General features: G+C 35.7%; 1 protein-coding gene across 1 annotated transcript in view; it reads left to right on the top strand.

The window, feature by feature from the left end:
- Nucleotides 1-18,767, top strand: part of LOC130681264 (bromodomain adjacent to zinc finger domain protein 2B-like) — a 108,053-nt gene that overhangs the window by 80,737 nt on the left and 8,549 nt on the right. Inside the window, exons 16-22 of the mRNA XM_057493901.1 lie at nucleotides 2,424-2,486; nucleotides 4,261-4,405; nucleotides 8,456-9,040; nucleotides 9,217-9,412; nucleotides 9,621-9,918; nucleotides 14,796-15,106; nucleotides 15,494-15,629. Coding sequence (XP_057349884.1) covers nucleotides 2,424-2,486; nucleotides 4,261-4,405; nucleotides 8,456-9,040; nucleotides 9,217-9,412; nucleotides 9,621-9,918; nucleotides 14,796-15,106; nucleotides 15,494-15,629 — 1,734 coding nt within the window. The remainder of the gene's footprint in view (nucleotides 1-2,423; nucleotides 2,487-4,260; nucleotides 4,406-8,455; nucleotides 9,041-9,216; nucleotides 9,413-9,620; nucleotides 9,919-14,795; nucleotides 15,107-15,493; nucleotides 15,630-18,767) is intronic.

An 18,767-nucleotide genomic window follows, 5' to 3' on the forward strand; every position in this document is an offset into this window, starting at 1 on the left:
CAAGTCAAAATAACATTTCTTTTAAGTGATTTTAGAGTTATCTGTTATGATGAAGAACTGGTAGCCACTTATCAATTGCGTTAAAAATTTTAACTATTTAATGAGCCCAATGATAGGATAGATACATTATTCCTCAAAAAGTAGGTTTAGATTCTTGATTAAAGTTTGGGGAGAGTGCCAGGAATTAAAACTCCCTAGAAGATGCATTTCAGGGAGCCTTTCCGTTGAGACCCGTGTGATCGCTCTCTGTTAGAAGGTCCTGCCCTTGACTAAGTCCATCCCCCTTTGTCTCAAAGATGATTCCCTCTTCTCCACACTCCTCATTCCTTCAGCACATGGAGTCTGTATACCTAAACCTTAGAATTGTGTTGAAACCTACGTGAGCTCTAACTTCACAAGTTGGCCTGGTAACAGGTTATGTGGATGATTGAACTTTGACACATAGGGACATACAGTGGCCTCTCTTTTGGTTGGGAAATCATGGAGAACCACGGCAGAGATGAGTTCTTTGTGCTTAGTCTCCTTGCCTTTCTCTCTGACCTTTTAAGTTCTACACATCTCTTAAAATTATAAGGACTATTAGTCAAAACTCCTTTGCTTTAAACAAACCTTAGTAGACACTTTACTTCCTTTTCATCTTAGGGAGAGTCTTAGAAACAGCACTAAGTTTATTTGACTCATACATAGTTACTTTGATGTCTTTTGCAAGTATTTTTTATTACTGTTGCTTGAATTGTATTTTTGTGTAAGCATATTATCAAACATTTGCCCTGCGAGTCAAAAGATCACTTTAGAACCATACAGACATGTAATTATGTAATTATCTATTTGAGGGTCATTGGGCCTGTTCTCTTTTAAGACTTCTTTCCTGAAGTGGAAATTTGTGTTACTGTTAGCACAAACAGTATGCCTAAATGCCTCTGTAACTTGCTCCCCTAAACTGGATGAGAAGTAGATAAATGATAGCTTATACTAAAGCTTCTTTCCATTTCCTTTTGTTGGGGAGATAACTACTCATCCAGAAATACCTGCTCATGAGTGGTTGGTGGCAGTGTGGCTTTTTAAAAATGCTTCTAGAAAATGAGCACCGGAAACAAATTTTACTTTTTTAAACCTAAGAGGTACCTGCATTTTCTAGATACAATTTTCAGAAAGAGGGAAAGTAACCAGTTTGCACACTGTGTGCCTGGAAGTTTGCTGGTTACTTTCAGATCTGTTCTCCTCGGCCCTCACAGATGCCCCCATGTTACAGGAAATGTTGTTATCAATCTACAGATAAGGAAATAGTCTTAGAAGAGTTAAGTAGTTTGCCCATAGGAAGTAGCGTGGCTAAGATACAAAGAAAATACATGTGCCTTTTACTTTATGCTTTCCCTCTAAAACATATAATTTGGTGGTTGTTTTCCTATATTCATTTTCTAGAATGAAAAATTTCATGTAATCACCAGTAAAGTACCACTTACGAAGTTAGTATTATATATCGTAGGGATTATTTTTCTTATAAAAGCTCAATGTGTTCAAAATATAACTTACCTTCTTTGCCCTCAAAATGACTCCAGTGAGTCACTGGTACCAAATGAATGGTACCAGTAGTTTTGCAGTCTCCCAGATTTAAACTCTTACCATAATTTACTACTTCCTTTGTCTCCCTCACCCCTCTCTGCCTCATACCCATGAGTGGCCATGACTTAACATTTCTAATTAGGTAATACTCTCTTTCGTCCATTTGCTTTTCTCCGTTTCTGTTTCTTTTACCTATGTAAGTCCCACATTCTCCGTCCCTCTTGAGTCACTGCAGTGGAATACTAACCAGATTTGACAATGTTCATCCTTTCCCTGCTCCAGGCCATCTTAGGACTATTGCCGTATTATCTTTGTAAGCGTAGTTCTCACGTTTAACCTCCCTCAAAGGATCACGTTATTGACCATGGTCAAGCATTTATAGCTCTAGATCGTTTAACCCTGAACTCATCCTTGCCTCATCTCCTGTCTTACCTCTTCATGTACCTTTCATGTCAAGATACATCAGACTCTTTCTGGAATGCCCTGCGCTTTCTCTGATTGATCGAATCCGAACCATTCTTCGGTAGCTAATTAAGACACAACTTCTTCCATGTAGCCTCTCTCGGTAAAGATTCCCACTAAAAGTAATCTCACCCTCTCCTGAACTCCATGACTCTTAAATCTCTACCTCTTTTGGGGTCCCTATGGCTTCCTCTGTGTAGTGGTTTTTATTTCCATAGTGTGATGTGCATGTGTCTCCCTACCAGATTATTAGTTTACAAAGAACCAAGAGCTGAGGCTTACTCATTCCCATAGGGCCTATCCTAGTGCTTTGCATAAAGGAGGCCTTCATTAAATACCCACAGATTGATTGAATAAATCTTAAAACTTTAAATGATACTGTATTTTGTCATGTATAGGATGAAGGTGACCAAGCAGCAAGTGTTGAAGAGCTAGAAAGACAGATTGAAAAGCTGAGTAAAGTAAGCAGTTTTCAGATTATAGCTTACATCATTTTGGCAGTGTTTTAAAAATCCACCTTGTATGGGATTCCTTTTTTGTGACTGCTAAATAAAAGCAAGCTTCTTGTAAGTAATTAAAATGGAGAGCTCCAGAAACATTCTCACAATTAAACCGTAAAAGTTTCTTGCCAATGTTAAAGTCCTCCCTCTTAAGACATGGTACTAACTTAATCAAGAGCTATATTCTTTAGCTCTTTATTTAAATACAAAATATCAATAAATGCATGGTTTTATTTTTTGGAATTCATAACTTTTAAAATTCAGTCAGATTTCATGTTAATAGTTTCAGCATCCTGTGTTTTATTTATTTTATTTATTTATTTATTTATTTATTTTTTTCTAGATAATTATTTTTTATTGAAGGGTAGTTGACACACAGTATTACATTACATTAGTTTCAGGTGTACAACATAGTGATTCCACATTTATATACATGACAATTCTAGGTACCAGCTATCACCATACCAAGCTGTTACAATATCTTGACTATATTCATTATATCCCGGTTACTTATTATTTTACCATTGGAAGTGTGTACTTTTTTTTTTTTTTTTTTGTGAGGGCATCTCTCATATTTATTGATCAAATGGTTGTTAACAACAATAAAATTCTGTATAGGGGAGTCAATGCTCAATGCACAATCATTAATCCACTCCAAGCCTAATTTTCGTCAGTCTCCAATCTTCTGAGGCATAACAAACAAGTTCTTACATGGAGAACAAATTCTTACATTGTGAATTAAGTTCTTACATGGTGAACAGTACAAGGGCAGCCATCACAGAAACCTTCAGTTTTGCTCATGCATTATGAACTATAAACAGTCAGTTCAAATAGGAATACTCATTTGATTTTTATACTTGATTTATATGTGGATACCACATTTCTCTCTTTATTATTATTATTTTTAATAAAATGCTGAAGTGGTAGGTAGATACAAGATAAAGGTAGAAAACATAGTTTAGTGTTGTAAGAGAGCAAATGTAGATGATCAGGTGTGTGCCTGTAGACTATGTGTTAATCCAAGGTAGACGAGGGCAATAAAACATCCACGTATGCAGAAGATTTCTCTCAGAACGGGGGGTGAGGTTCTAAGCCTCACCTCTGTTGATCCCCAATTTCTCACCTGTCCTGTGTTTTATTTTACATTAGTGTACTTGTGGGTTTTCTTTGCACTGGATCTATAGACTGTATATGTATGTACTTCTCATGTAAAACTGAATTTCAGTAGCATTAGTGAAGTATTTCAGGATTAGTATTATGAGATATCTGCATTTTATGTCATTAGATTCATCACACAGTTATTCCAAAATTTAGTCATATGCTGCCTAAGGTCTGCAGCATGAGTATAAAAATAGGCAAATACAGGTATATGTGAGTATTATTTATTACACACTGTAATCATTAGAATTGAGCCAATTGTCTTTGGCTCAGTGAAACACTTGATCACATTGTTTATTACCAAATATAAGACATGCTTTACGATAAGATATCTAATAAAACAAAACGTTTTTTAATCCTTGGCAACAAAAATATTCTAATTACCCTCAAAGTAATTTCTGTCTTTACAACTGTTACTGGAACTGAAGTCAGACGTGTGATATTAGTTCTTTTGCTGCCTTTCTTCAATAGTGAAATCTTGCTGCTCTAAAGCCATGATAAGTATAAAGTCACTTAAATATCCATTTTTAAAGCACTTAACACCCATAGCATAATTGTATGCATCATTTTTTAACAGCAACAGAGTCAGTACAGAAGGGAGCTCTTCGATGCGTCTCACTCTTTACGTTCAGTGATGTTTGGCCAGGATCGTTACAGACGTCGGTATTGGATTTTTCCCCAGTGTGGGGGGATTTTTGTAGAAGGCATGGAGAGCGCTGCAGGTAGGAGCCATTAATCTGTTACAAAGTAATATAACAAACCATACGTTTTAAAACCCTGTTACTCCTTCGATATATTGTGTGCTTCCAGAATCAAATGTGCATTGTGGATAAACATTGTAAAACCTTGTTTTTCATTTCTTTTGAACTCATAATGCCCCTTTCACTGATAAGTATTCCTTTCCAGTCCATGATTTTTCTTCTTCTGCACTTTCTGACATCCACCCATTTAGTGGACACAGATCTTTACCTGTATTGTACTGTGTAGCTGCTGCTCCGTTTCTCTTCCTTCGCACTGTCAAATTTTCCAACATGTGCTTTACTCTTTAACCTTTGCAGCAACCATCCATCCTGACGGTAGCCCTGGAGGTAAACTGCTGAAATCTAAGACCCTTAGCATAAGACTCATTCATCTTGAAGTCTTGTATGTGTTTGAAATTTGTGATTACCTTCTTCTCCATTAAACTTCTTACTTTCTTAAGTATTATCACACATCCTTCATATTCTACCTTTAGACTCTGCTTTTCTGGCTCCGTTTCTGTGAATTAACTAGCGCGGTACACAGTGCATTTATAGGCCCGGTAAACTGTCTTGAATTGAATGTTTCAGAATACTATGTCTGGGCATTTTCAAATGCTTAGATTCTGATGGGGCCACAGCGTCAAGTCAGTGCTTACATGTAGCCATTGCCCGAGGGTGGTGTAGGGAGGCGAAAACTTCTTTCAGCTCGTTTTTTTTGAATACGCAGTATGTGTCGGGCATTTCTGGGCACTGGATGTTCAAAGATAAACAAAACATTAGTCCATGCCATCCATGTAGATGTTTAACAGTCCAATGTAAAGAAGGGACTGATTAATCACATAGGTGTCTAGAACAGGTACTATATAACAATGTAAGTACCCTTGGGGCACAAAGGACGGTTAATAATAATTGAAAATGGTTTAGAATAGTGGCTGGCATGTAAATATTGTTGGCCTATAACAAGCAGAGTTACTCTTCTGCACAGTAATTTATTTCTTGTGAGTCAAAGAATATGAAGAATGGGTATAAAATCGTATATTGGAATGATGCGTGAAAGTCATGGTCTGCCTTCCCAGGGTAAAAGTTGCTGATAGAGATAGAATCAGGGAGGACACTTAGAGGCTTCAGTTGTGTTTATTTTTAAAGATTGATATGAATGGGTCAGAATGTTAGTTAAACAGGAGAGTGTAGTGAGTTCTTTTTTTAACTGATTGCTTAAAATATTTAAACATAAAAATATTTTAAAGCATGGAAAACATAAACTAAGTAACTAATAAGTCAATAAGTAAGTGGGACTGTCATACTAATAAGCCCCTGAACAGCAACAGAAAACATGAACAGAATGAAAAGGCAATCTAGTAAATGGGAAAAAATATATGCAAATCTTATATCTGATAAAGGCCTGTTATCCAAAGTATATAAAGAACTCAAAAGCAAATATGACTCAATAGCAAAATAAACAATCTAAAGATCTCAGTGGACATTTTCCCAAAGAAGACACACAGATGGCCACAAGTACCTGAAAAGAGGCTCGACATCATTAACTGTCAGGGAAATGCAAACTACATTAGATATCGCCTCATCCTGTTAGAATGGTTCTTATCAAAAAGACAAGAAATAAGTGTTGGTGAGGATGTGGAGAGAAGGGAGCTCTTGGGTACTGTTGCAGGGAATGTAAATTGTTGCGGCCACTATTGGAAACAGTATAGAGGTTCCTCAGAAAAGTTAGAACTAGCATATGACCCAGCACTTTCACTTGTGGGTACTTATCCAAACAAATGAAAATGGAAACTCAAATCAGTATCTGCATCCCCGTGTTCATTGCAGCACTATTTGCAATAGCCAAGATAGGGGACCAATCTAAGTGTCTGTTGAAGCATAGTAAGGGCTGGAAAGAACAGGGGATTGTGTGAAATTGGTGAAAGAAAAACTATCTAAAAAATCTCTGTGTACTTAACATCCTTATAAACTTCCAAGATTTTAAAAATAATTTTTACATTTTAATGAGAGGTTTAACTGTCTATAAGTAAGAATTTGGATATTAAAGTTAACGACCCCATGAATAGGCTATTAAAATGTATCACCTCTGAAATCCCCTACTAGTCTCAGACCTAGTGTGGTTAGTCGATCTGTTTGTTTTTGGATATATGAAAGTGATTTTTGAGATACTAGTTCTCAGAATAAATCAAGCACAAATATTAGTACTTCCTTGCTAGCTAGTAACTTGTACAAAATTAAGGAAATTTGCGAGCTTTGGATATATGAAATAAATTATGATATCCATATAAGAATATTATACAGCTGATTGAAGGAAAATGTGATACAGTTCTATGTATCACCATGGAAAGCAATCTAAGGAATATAGTGAAAATAGTAAAGTCATCCTTTTATTTCATCATCCAAAAAGTATTTATTGAGCCCCAGTTTCATAGCAGCCACCATGTTAGGTAGCTGGGATCCTGTTAAAGCAATATAAACATTGCTCTGCCTTTAAGTAACGTTTGTTGAGTTAAATTGTAGTGTGTGGGGTGGGGTATGGAATGAAATATTTTGAAATTAGCAGGTTAATGTGTATAATGGTAAATTCTGCAAAAGAAGCATATAGGATGATGATATTCTAAGGTGAATAATAAGATGGGGACCCTACTTGAAATAGAGTAGTCAGGGAAAACCTTTGTGAATAGGTGATACTTAATCTGAAACATTGAAGGGTAAGGAGCTAGTCAACAAAACAGGATTTCAGGCAGAGGAACACCCAGTGCAAAGGCCCCAAGAAAGGACATAACTTACCATGTTTGAAAAGCTGAAAAAAGGGAGAAAGGTGAGCAAGGTTAGCAAGGACAAGAGTGGTTTTCAGGAACCAGATCATACAGTGTTGGAGGCCTTGCTTAGGCATTTGAATTTTATCCAAATAAAAATGTTGCAGAAAACAGTAGCATCCCATTTATGTAACAGCACAAACTAATAGTCATATGCATGCATGTAAGATTTCCCAAAGGATGTATGGACATGATTGATTAAGCAGTTACATCTGAAGATTAGAAATAGGAACTGAGGGAGTAGGGCAGGAAAGGGTTACATTAGCCTCTTATTACTGAATATTTTACTGTGAACATACATCGTTTTTCAAATTAAATAAAGTAGGTTTATATTTTTCTAACACTTCTTATCAATTATTATTAAAACACTGGTAAAAAATATGGACAAGAAGTTCACTAAGGAGAAATACCTATTATCCTACAGAAAAATATCCAGTCTTATTAATGATCAGAAAAAAATAGAGTTTAGATTCTCACCTCCCGGATATTTCCAAAGACAAAAGTTATTGATAGTCTTCAGTTTCGTTGAGGGTGTAGGCAAACAGATGCCCTTGTGTAAGTATGATTGTATATTGATCTAGACTTTCTGGAGGGCAATTTGACAATATATTTCAAAAACTCTGAAAAGTAATATCTTAGGACTCAGTTTTTTTCTGGAAATGTATCCTAAGGAAGTAAATCAGGAGAAAAAAAATCCAAACACAGATCTAAGATCATTCATCATTTCTAGCATTGTTTCTACTAATGAATAATCGGACCCTATTAATAACTATCAATAGAAGGTTGATTTTTTATGATATATTCCACTGAATATAGTAATTACAATTTAAGGCGTAGGTATATATTTATTGACACATCAGAATAATTAAAGAGTATTATTCAGTAAAACGTACAGGTTGGAAATCTGTAAAATAGGATTTCATGTGTGCATAGAGAATTCCTGGAAAAATTAATACAAAAATGTTAGCAGTAATTTGTATATTATGGCTTTTAATATTTTTTATTATTGTAATTTTTTGTGGTTAGTTACAAAATTACAAAATTTTTTCCAATGAGCGTAACAAGCTAGTGTATAAAAGAAAAAAATGAAGAGTATTAAGTAAGCTAGAGAAATTTGTTAAAGTATTTATGCATATGATTTGATAAATAGCAGTAAATATAGTATGGTTTGATCTAGAGGAACTGATCTTCTTAATGCTTTTGGATTTTGTAGGGCTGAAAGAAATGGCAAAAGAAAGGAAAAAACGAAAAAAAGCAGAAAGCATCCAGACCAAAGAAATATTTGATACTTCTGACGACCCTTTAAATTGTTCAAATCCGGATCATTGTGAGCAAAAGGAAGATCCTAACGAAAAAGATAACAGAAATCTAATTCTTCAGAATCCTGGCTCTTTTTCCAAATTAAGCAAGCTTTTAGAAGTAGCTAAGGTGCCTCCTGAGTCAGATGTAACGACCCCCAAACCAAAGAGCGGTGCAGATGGGTGCGCACTGCCTCACCAGAACCGTGGGAGACACTCACCGGGCAGCATGCAGCCAACGGTGACACAGAACGGCGTGGAAGAGACAGACTCGAATCTGGTCAGTACCGGTTCAGGTGGTGCAGGCAAGGTCTACAGTCCTCTCCCCAGGGACCAGTTGTTACTGCCAAGAACACCTTGGGAGGACACTTCCCTTACCCAAGCCGATGCGCCAGCTGCTTCTTCACCAACTCCTCGGGCCCAGCCGCCCTCTAAGTCACCTGCAGCTCTTGAAGTAGCCAAACCAGTAGATTATCCTAGTCCAAAGCCTATTCCAGAAGGTGGGTACCTTGAGAGGGTTTGCTGTAGCCACTTACTTTATTGTATTGTTACAGATCTCTATATTATAGCTGAATCTTTGATGCTTTTATATAGTTATAAATTTTTTCATTTGTAGCATGCCATTAATTCATATTCTGAATATCTGTAAATGCCCTACATGTTTATCTTGGCTTAGAAATGCAGTTTGGCTGGTGGAGCATTACTGACCCAGAGGATTTAAAAGCTTTGCTCAAAGTGCTACATCCCAGAGGCATAAGAGAAAAGGCATTACAAAAACAAATTCAGAAACACCTGGATTACATCACTCAAGCCTGCATCGAGAATAAGGATGGTGGGCACCTAAAAGAGATTTATTTCTGCTCTCTTGCTTAGTTATGAGAATTAATTCTTTCATCTTAAAGCATATTTTAGTATGTCTTAATCTTAATTTATTACTAATAGGCTTTTTCTTTCCTATCTTGCCCAAAAACAATTTACATTTTCTTAAATTGGTACTACTTTTGATAGTTTGTTACAACCTGCAAACATACTGTTCTGTTTCTAAAGAAGAGTACTTACTGCTCCTTTTGCAAGAGTCAGCTGCCTTGCTTATTCACAAGTGAATTTGTGTGTGTTAAATGTACTTGTACGTGGTGCCCCTGGAATTTCATTCACATTCTGGAAGAAATCATTGAGAGATAAAGTGGATTTTAAAATAAATTTCCTTTCAAATATAGTTACCATTATTGAATTAAATGAAAATGAAGAAAACCCGGTAACTCGAGATATTGTGGAGAACTGGTCAGTAGAAGAACAAGCAATGGAAGTGGATTTGAGGATTCTTCAACAGGTAGAAGATCTGGAAAGGAGAGTCGCATCAGCAAGTTTGCAAGTAAAGGTAAAATTGACTTGGAATAAAATCTGTTTTTAGAATAATGGAAGGTAACTGACATTTATTGTATGCCTGATACATGCCAGTTACTGCGCTAAATGTTCTCACTTTGATTAATTTCCCCCATCTTACAGGTAAGGAACAAGGCTCAGAGTAAGTAACCTGTCAGTGGTCATAATATAGTAAGTGGCTAAATGTGGGATCAAACCAGCTCTGTCCTCCCGAGTTCTTCTTACGAAATCCTGCCCACCTCCTCAGTGGCATGAAAAATACCATTTCTGGTCTGCAGTTCTTCACCACAAGCAGGATTTCATAGTTTCAGCCACGATAAATGTAATGGCAAACTATTTCTGCAATGTTTCATATGTGCCTGGTAATTGTCTAGTATGCAAGCCACGTTATATAGCCATGTTATATGTTGAACTTTCACTCTATATGATTTTAAATCGCTAATTTAAAAACATTATGTTGTGGTACACATACTCACATCCTATGTATATATGTAAAGTTTTAATTATTATTATTATTTTTTTTTTTTTTTAGATAATTATTTTTTATTGAAGGGTAGTTGACACACAGTATTACATTACATTAGTTTCAGGTGTACAACACAGTGATTCAACATTTATATACATGATAATTCTAGGTACCAGCTATCACCATACCAAGTTGTTACAATATTTTGACTATATTCCTTATGCTATACATTACATCCCGGTTACTTATTTATTTTACAATTGGAAGTGTGTACTTTTTTTTGGTTGTTGTTGTTAGGGCATCTCTCATATTTATTGATCAAATGGTTGTTAACAACAATAAAATTCTGTATAGGGGAGTCAATGCTCAATGCACAATCATTAATCCACCCCAAGCCTAATTTTCGTCAGTCTCCAATCTTCTGAAGCATAACGAACAAGTTCTTACATGGAGAACAAAGTCTTACATAGTGAATAAGTTACATGGTGAACAGTACAAGGGCAGTCATCACAGAAACTTTTGGTTTTGCTCATGCATTATGAACTATAAACAGTCAGTTCAAATATGAATACACATTTGATTTTTATACTTGATTTATATGTGGATACCACATTTCTCTCTTTATTATTTTGAATAAAATGCTGAAGTGGTAGGTAGATAGTTTTAATTATTTATTGACTGGGCATTACCATGTCACAGCCATGATTGAAACTGAAAGGACAACAAAAGAAAAGCTTCACCTTTGTCCAAAAATTTTTGGTTTTAAAAAGAATATAAATGTCTCTTCTCAATTGATAATGTGATGTCTCTGAGAATAAATGGATGGATGATGAATAAGCATGAGAGAGACACTTGAAAAGGCTTAGAAAATGTCGTTTCTGTGTAATTTGATTGAATATTTCATATTTCTCTCAGAATGTGAGACTTACGCCATGATACTGTCCTACCAATGATTACAAATTAGCTGCATTAATTACTTTACTACTGGCATGCAGAAACTTTGGAGGATCTCATCTCAAAAAATGTCATTTTTCCAGAGCTAACAAAAAAATGTCCCTTTTTTCACCACAGACATAGTTACCCACTTAGGGAAACAAAAATTTATCATTTACTGAAATTGTGCTAGCCAACTATATGTATCCTCCTCCTGGTATTATAATACAATATAAAAATGCCTCACTTATCTGGCATCTTCAACAAATGAACTCTTTCTTCTACACAAGTTAATTTTCTGGAGAAATGAAAATTATTCTATTTAGTGCCATCATTTTTTAACATGTGTGTTGGATCGCTTAGGTTACCGTTCCCTTCCTTTTTAAATTGAGAATAGTGAGTTTGATTTAAATTCTCTTGGTGACACAGGATCATCAGTATGAAGACCAATTATTGGGTAATGATTCCCTCAGGGACTGTGAAGAGGTTTTGCCCCTACAGTAATTTAAAAGGCCCTAGTGTGCTTTACCTTTTAAACGACTACATCTGCTTTCCATAGTCTGTCTTCGTCATCTCTCATGGTTGGTTGTTACTACTTGCTGGTTTGAGTTTGGTTGGTTCTACTCTCCCTGTTTTCCTCCCATGACCATCCCCCTCTGGTTTTAATTCGCCGGTTCTAGATGGCCGTTGGTTGGGAAAGCATATCATCAGCATTTTGAAATTGTATGTAAAGTCAGAGCGTGGGCCTAACGTTTTCCTGGCGACATACTGAGATCTTGGTTTATTGACCTTATCACATTACCGACTGCTTAGATGTTCTTGCCCATGTTCTCACCAGCTAAGATAAATGAAATTGGTTTTTTAAGTGAGATGCTCTAACATCCTATTAATACAGTATTATGGGGTTATTATGGACTTTTTAAAGAAATGAATGGTAATTATATTAGTCTTGAGGAATCTTAAACAACAAGTGATGGAAATAATCACAAAACATTTTACCATCTATAAAAGATTTAATGATTTTTTTTCCTGAAAACAAAATATTTATGTGGTCAGCCCTGGGAACTAGCCATTGTGAAGACACATTAAGCAGGTGGCCGTGGTACTACTTAGATGCATTCATTTCTATTTTCAGTATTGCTGATAATACGGAAATTCTGCTTTATATTGTAGGAAAATCTGCAAGAATCTAGTCCTGATTCTGTAGAAAGCCGAATTACTCTACTAGCTCCTGTAAACACAGTTCCTGTGTCTCTCTTTCAGTTTTCTCTTTTGTAAGCTGATTAATTCCTTCAGCCATCGGTCCAGTGAAATGGTTTCCAGGCGCACGATTCTCTTCTGATTAAACGGCAGTGTCTATATTCTTTAAATGTACCACTCACTATACACAGAGATGCCTAATGTGTTCATGGGACTTTTACTTCCTTTAAACTGGCACTATACTTCTCTTCATGCCAATTTATACTAGCTTTTTAACATCCAAACCATACCGTTGCTAAACTGAGTATGCATTATTAGAAAAAAATCCTTCTGCATCTTTCATTGTGCTTTTAAGTGTATTGTATCACATCCAATATTTCTTTGATTGGTTGCTTAAACTTCAAAGCTGAAATTTACATTTATCATTGCTCTATTTTTATTAATTTCATTTGGGTATATTTTTCAGCATATGAAACTATTTTTATCACAGTCCTGTCATACAGAATATTAAACTTCCTTCCTAGTTTAAGTCACCTGCATATTTAATAGTTGAACCGAGCTGTTCACAAGTATATTAACATGACAAGCCAAATAAGAGAGAGCCCTTTGACAGTGGCAGTGAGGACCTTTTCTGAGGTGGCAAGCTGTGTCTGTCACAGGGCTTTGCAGACAATTTTCAACCATCCACCTTCTCAAAATCTAATCCAGTCCTCATTTTCTTGTCTTTTGCTTGCAAAAGTCAAGATGTGTTACATTTATAGGATTCCCTTGATTTAGCAATTTCAGATCCCTTTCAAAATACGGGACTGAGGTTCATTTGTTATGGCATATACGATGCAGTAATGTTTTGTATGTACCTTTTATAAATTCATCCATACTTTCTAATAATGAATATTCTCTTGAGGTAAAGAGGAAGAATTCTGATATATAAGAAAAATAATTCTCTCTAAAGTGATTTAATAAAAAGGATCATGTTCATTCTACTTTTTACTTAATATGCTTTTACAAAGTACCTATTGTACATCAGAGTGGACACCACAAAATTGAATAAAATGTGGTTTCTGCCCTCAGAAAGCATTCCGTACAATAGGGCAACAGTACGTGTATACAGCCCTGCAGAATCTAGTAACGGATTGTGAAGATGTAGAAAGTCATTCATGAATTTAGGACAGGAATACACTGATTGTGGTGAACATAGGGGAAAGATCAAGGAAGATTGCCTGTAGAAGTCCAGATGGAACTTGAGAAGATGGAGAAGCTTTTGACAGAGAACAAGGAGTGCTACTAGGAAGAGTTAATAACTGGGCAGAGCACCAGGATCAGGAAGCTCAGGACATGTTTGGGGTGTGTGACAAGTCATGGAATTTGATTGCAGTGTAGGATGCCTGAATGGGAAGATGAGCGAAAGAGGGAGATTGAGGTACTTGAATGTCATGGTAAAACTGGACTTTACTGAACATTAGGAACTCTGAAGGGTTTTGAGCTAAAGGATCATTGTAAGCAAGCTGAATTATAAGACATTCATTTATTCAATCAACGTATATTTTGAGTGTCTAATATTTGCCTTCCCACTGCTGGAGGTGAAATGAGTAAAAGTAGACATGGTCCGTGCCCTCAGGGAATTTAGAAGTAGAAAGATATTAATTAAATAATCACAGCAGTATCAGATTGTGACTGCCACAGGTATGGAATATCACATGGTTCTGTGAGAGTCTGTAAGAGGGAGGCTTCCCTCCTAAAAGAGGTCAGGGAAGGGTTCCCTGAAGAAATAAATTCTCACGTGAGGGCCACAGGATGAGTAGAGTCAGTAACTAGGGGCAGAGGAGAGGGGAAAAGCTCTGCGGGCAAATGTAGCAGCTTCTGCAGAGCTCCTGAGGCCAGGATGGGCAGTGCAAGGGCCTGCGCAGGAGGAGTGGCGGAAGGAATGAAGATGGACAGGAGGCACAAAGTCCCTGCTGTCGAGAGATTCCCATTTAAAGTGGGCCCGTGAAAGAACCAGCAGTTGGTGTGAAGTCCCTCGGAATACTTGGCTGATCTCCACTCTACCTCTCATAACACCAAAAGTTGTTAAATTTTCTTCTTCAAACTTCTCTTACAACTTTCTAATAATTTTCTTCCTTATTTTTACCTAGCATTAGGAAACACAAGGTAAAAACTTGTAGTAATGATCCTTGAGCTCTGTTGGCGTCGGCTGCTGTATTTTAAGTAAAGGTAACTCACCCGTCAGGCATTTTAAGAGGAAACCATGCTAACATTACTCTCTTGATATATAGGGTTGGATGTGTCCAGAACCGGCATCAGAAAGGGAGGACTTGGTCTATTTTGAACATAAGTCATTTTCTAACTTGTGCAAGGAGCACGATGGAGAATTTACTGACGAAGAAGAAAGCAGTGCGCGTGCACTAGAGCGGAAGAGCGACAACCCCCTAGATATAGCTGTAAGCAGGCTGTCTGAGTTGGAGCGAAACATTGAAAGGAGGTATCTGAAGAGCCCCTTAAGTACCACCGTTCAGATCAAACTGGATAATGTGGGCACAGTTACTGGCCCTGCTCCTGCACCATCCACTAGTGGTGATGATGACGGGTAGGTTATTGAAATTAACTTGAAAAATTATTGTGCTTCTTTGCTAATTGGAGCCTATTTTCTATTGCCTGTTATCTATGTATCTTCTTGTATGTCTGTGATCCACATGGATCATGCTATTTGCATGGTGCTTTGTAAAAAATGTTTTTTCTTTTGTTACGTGTGTTGATAATCCTGCGAAGTGATCTTACATTTACCTGATTGTGACTAAGCTTTGAGGCACGTAGCCACAGTCTGTGCACTACATCAAATTTAGTTGCTTAAACCTTATACTTATCGGCTGTTACATGTTTCATCATCACTTGGCTTTCAGTGTGTTGATTGTTTCAGATTCGGTAACCGTAAGTGTGGACATGACCTACTTAATTTTTCTGTATTTCAATGCAGAATTGAAGAGGATATTGTTCCCGGTCTCAGGGTGTGGCGATGGGCATTATCAGAAGCTCGCAGTGCTGCCCAGGTGGCTCTGTGCATTCAGCAGTTACAGAAATCCATAGCATGGGAAAAATCCATTATGAAAGCTGTAAGTGTTTTTATTTAAGAAATACTACAACTAATTTACACTGGCCTGTTTTTTTCCCAACCTCCAGATTTTTCTTAATTCTACATTTCTTACTGTCAGAATAATGTATGCTGTACCTGAGTTTTCTTAGTTCCTAAATGCTGTACGGTTTGATACTTTCCTCCTTGTTGTGAGCTTTTTGAAGTACTCTATCAAATGTGTTTATCTTTAATCGCGATTCTCCCTCCTTTAGATATTGTTTATAATTTACTGAAGTTGTCTTCTGTGTTCAGTCAGCATAATAGTTAATTATGTTGTTAATCTAATCATAATAGTTTTTAATGTAAATATTCTGAAGTTGTTAATCCAAATATTCTTTTGCTTCTGTAAACATGGCAGTTGCTAGCATTACCTGTCGTATACATTCATTGCATCCCTAAAATGTTCCTTATGTTTTTATCAATTTTAATTTTTTTAATGCTAAGAAATTCTTAGATAATAAAGAAAATAAGCAGAGAGCTCTTACTTTAACCAATATCATGTATTTGACATCAGATGCAGTTCACATGAAAAGTAGATCTTCTAAGTCTTTTCTCTAATATTTCAAAAATTTTTTTCATCTTCTGTGTTTGAGCCCAGTTAGTCACTATCATGTAGTGACCCCTGTTTTGTACCAGACACCAAATATGTGTTAAATCATGTCTGTGTCCCTTTTGTCTCTTATCACATAGAGAAATATTTATTATACGTAGACTTTTGTGAATTGCTTTACCATTTGCTTTTAAATTATAGATTAGCTTTAACATTCAAACATTTGACATTTGTCTGCATGAATGACTGGAAGTAAGATTACTCAACAATAGTCATTCCCGAAAGAAAAGAAGTGAGCCTTAAATAATTTAGCACTCTTTCCTTCATTCTCATCTCTGTGCTTATATTACTGAAGGCCTTATTCATTCTATATAAATAAATTCGGTTTCTTCTGTATTTTTTCAGTTCTTCCTAAAATGTCCACAGAATAGTGAATCTGCAGTTTTCACAATGTCCTCAGATTTTGGTCTTTCCCCATGTAGACTAGAATTTACCATGAGTTTTAAGACAGTGTCCAGTTTATCTGGTAGCATTTCTTACCAGATAAAAATATTTTCTTGTAAAAACTATTAAAATCAGTTTTAAAGCCACTTTAGACAAATGTGTTTGGTGGAGTCTAGGCTATAATGATCCAAAAATATTGAATTGCTACAACACAATTAAATTTAAATGGTTATTTTACTCATCCACCAAGAGAATCATCACAATGTGGTCAGTTTTGTTATAACCTTTACACAAAAAAACAAAACTGGTACCAAAAGCTGCTTATTTGTAGTAGACTTACTTCCTACAATTTACAGAATTTTTTCTGTTTTTGGAAATTCATAACCTTTTCCAGATTATTAATACGCATTTCTCATTAACACCATCTCTCATAATTCTCTTTTTAATGTTCAATAATCCAGTATTTGCTGTGAAACTACCTTAAAAAGAAGGCAGAGTTTCATGGTCAGGATGAATGAGTGCACTGTAACCTTTAGTTAGATGTAACAGTGCCCGTAATAATCCTCGTAAGTCCTAGCAGAATGTTTAAGTGCTCAATGCCTTTAGAAGTACCCATTTGCCAGACACCAGCCTTACCAGGAAGGAGCTGGCATAATTTGCCTCTAGATAATTTTCTGTCCAGGGTGTTCTTCATATTGTTGCTAATATTAAACAGTAGGCAACGTCTACTATTTTTTACTGTAGCAGCAAAGGAATTAAAACCAATATTAATACATTTGCTCTAACATATTGTGAGCTGTTTACTGTGATTTTTCAAAAGTGATATGAGCTTGCTATCTGTCACCCTTTCCTAATAAGTGTCAGAAAATAATTTTATTTTTAAATGAAAAATGTGCGAAGTAAAACAGACTTCATGGTATTTTTAGTATATTTAGAAAACAATTAACTTAATATTCATGAATTAAATCTGTTGTTAGAGGGGTTGAAATATAACCTTCCAAATGTTTTGCAGTGAGTATTTTTACAATAGAACGTGTAATGATGTAACTCAGTTTTGGAGAAATAATACCATATTTAGTGGTATGGTATTAGGAAGTGTCATAAAATAAAACTGTTGGAACATTAAACTGCAGCTTTTGCTCTTAGTACACATGCCAATTTCAGTATGACACATGTATCTCATATAGTTGGTAGGTATTTACTAAATTGAATAGTTTTCTATTTGCCATTTTGATAAGATTCTTAAGCTATCATTAGTGTACATACTGTGTTATATAAGACTGTTTAGACTTTGTGGATTAAGACTTAGTGTATTGAAGTTAAGTTTGAATAGTTAAGCTATTTTGCTTATAAGAATCTATGAATACGTAACTTTCAATTCGTATAAATAACTTATAGTTTAAGTCTTTTCATTATTTGAAAATACTGGTTGCAGGATATTCTCTACTGTGACGGAGTATAAACGAAGTGTGAAAATATATAATGTTAGTATTTACCATTTTTTTAAAGGCATCTTGAAAGTTTTGACTGTCCAACTTCCCTCCTTTCCCTTTGTGAAACTTGTTATACAGGATATGTATGCATGGGAAAAAGCATTGCCTTTACAGATTTTAAAGTTCTTAATGGTATTAGAAATTTGTCAAGAGAGAAAATTTATTTTTATTTCTGGAAAATCTATGACTTCTTAAATTATTTTGTTTAATTTTTATATATGTTTTTTTCCCTTAGAAATCATTTTGTAGGGTCCATTTTCTGCATTTGTGTCATCTGTTTGATTTTTGTTGATTTTCCCAAGTTTCCTGGGTTGGACATGTTTGATTTTTTAATCAATCACAAATGGGTTGACAATTTTAGTCAAAATATAGGAATATCATTTTATTACACATAGTTCTGATACTAATACAAGTTTCCTAATTTTGATCTTGAAAATTACTCTAACTCATTTCTTTCTCAGGAGATCATGAGGATGCTAAGATAAGGAAAAAATGAAATGTATTAAAAAATTACACACCCTGTATTTAAAGCCATTCATTGCTTTATGGGCTCTAATGTCACGTTAATTATTTCCTATGTTAATGTGTGCATGCTTTGAAAGTGTGTACAGGCATTCAGCCTCTAGCTTTG

Source organism: Manis pentadactyla, chromosome 16 (genome assembly GCF_030020395.1).
Source record: "Manis pentadactyla isolate mManPen7 chromosome 16, mManPen7.hap1, whole genome shotgun sequence".
In the NCBI taxonomy this organism is placed as follows: Eukaryota; Metazoa; Chordata; class Mammalia; order Pholidota; family Manidae; genus Manis; species Manis pentadactyla.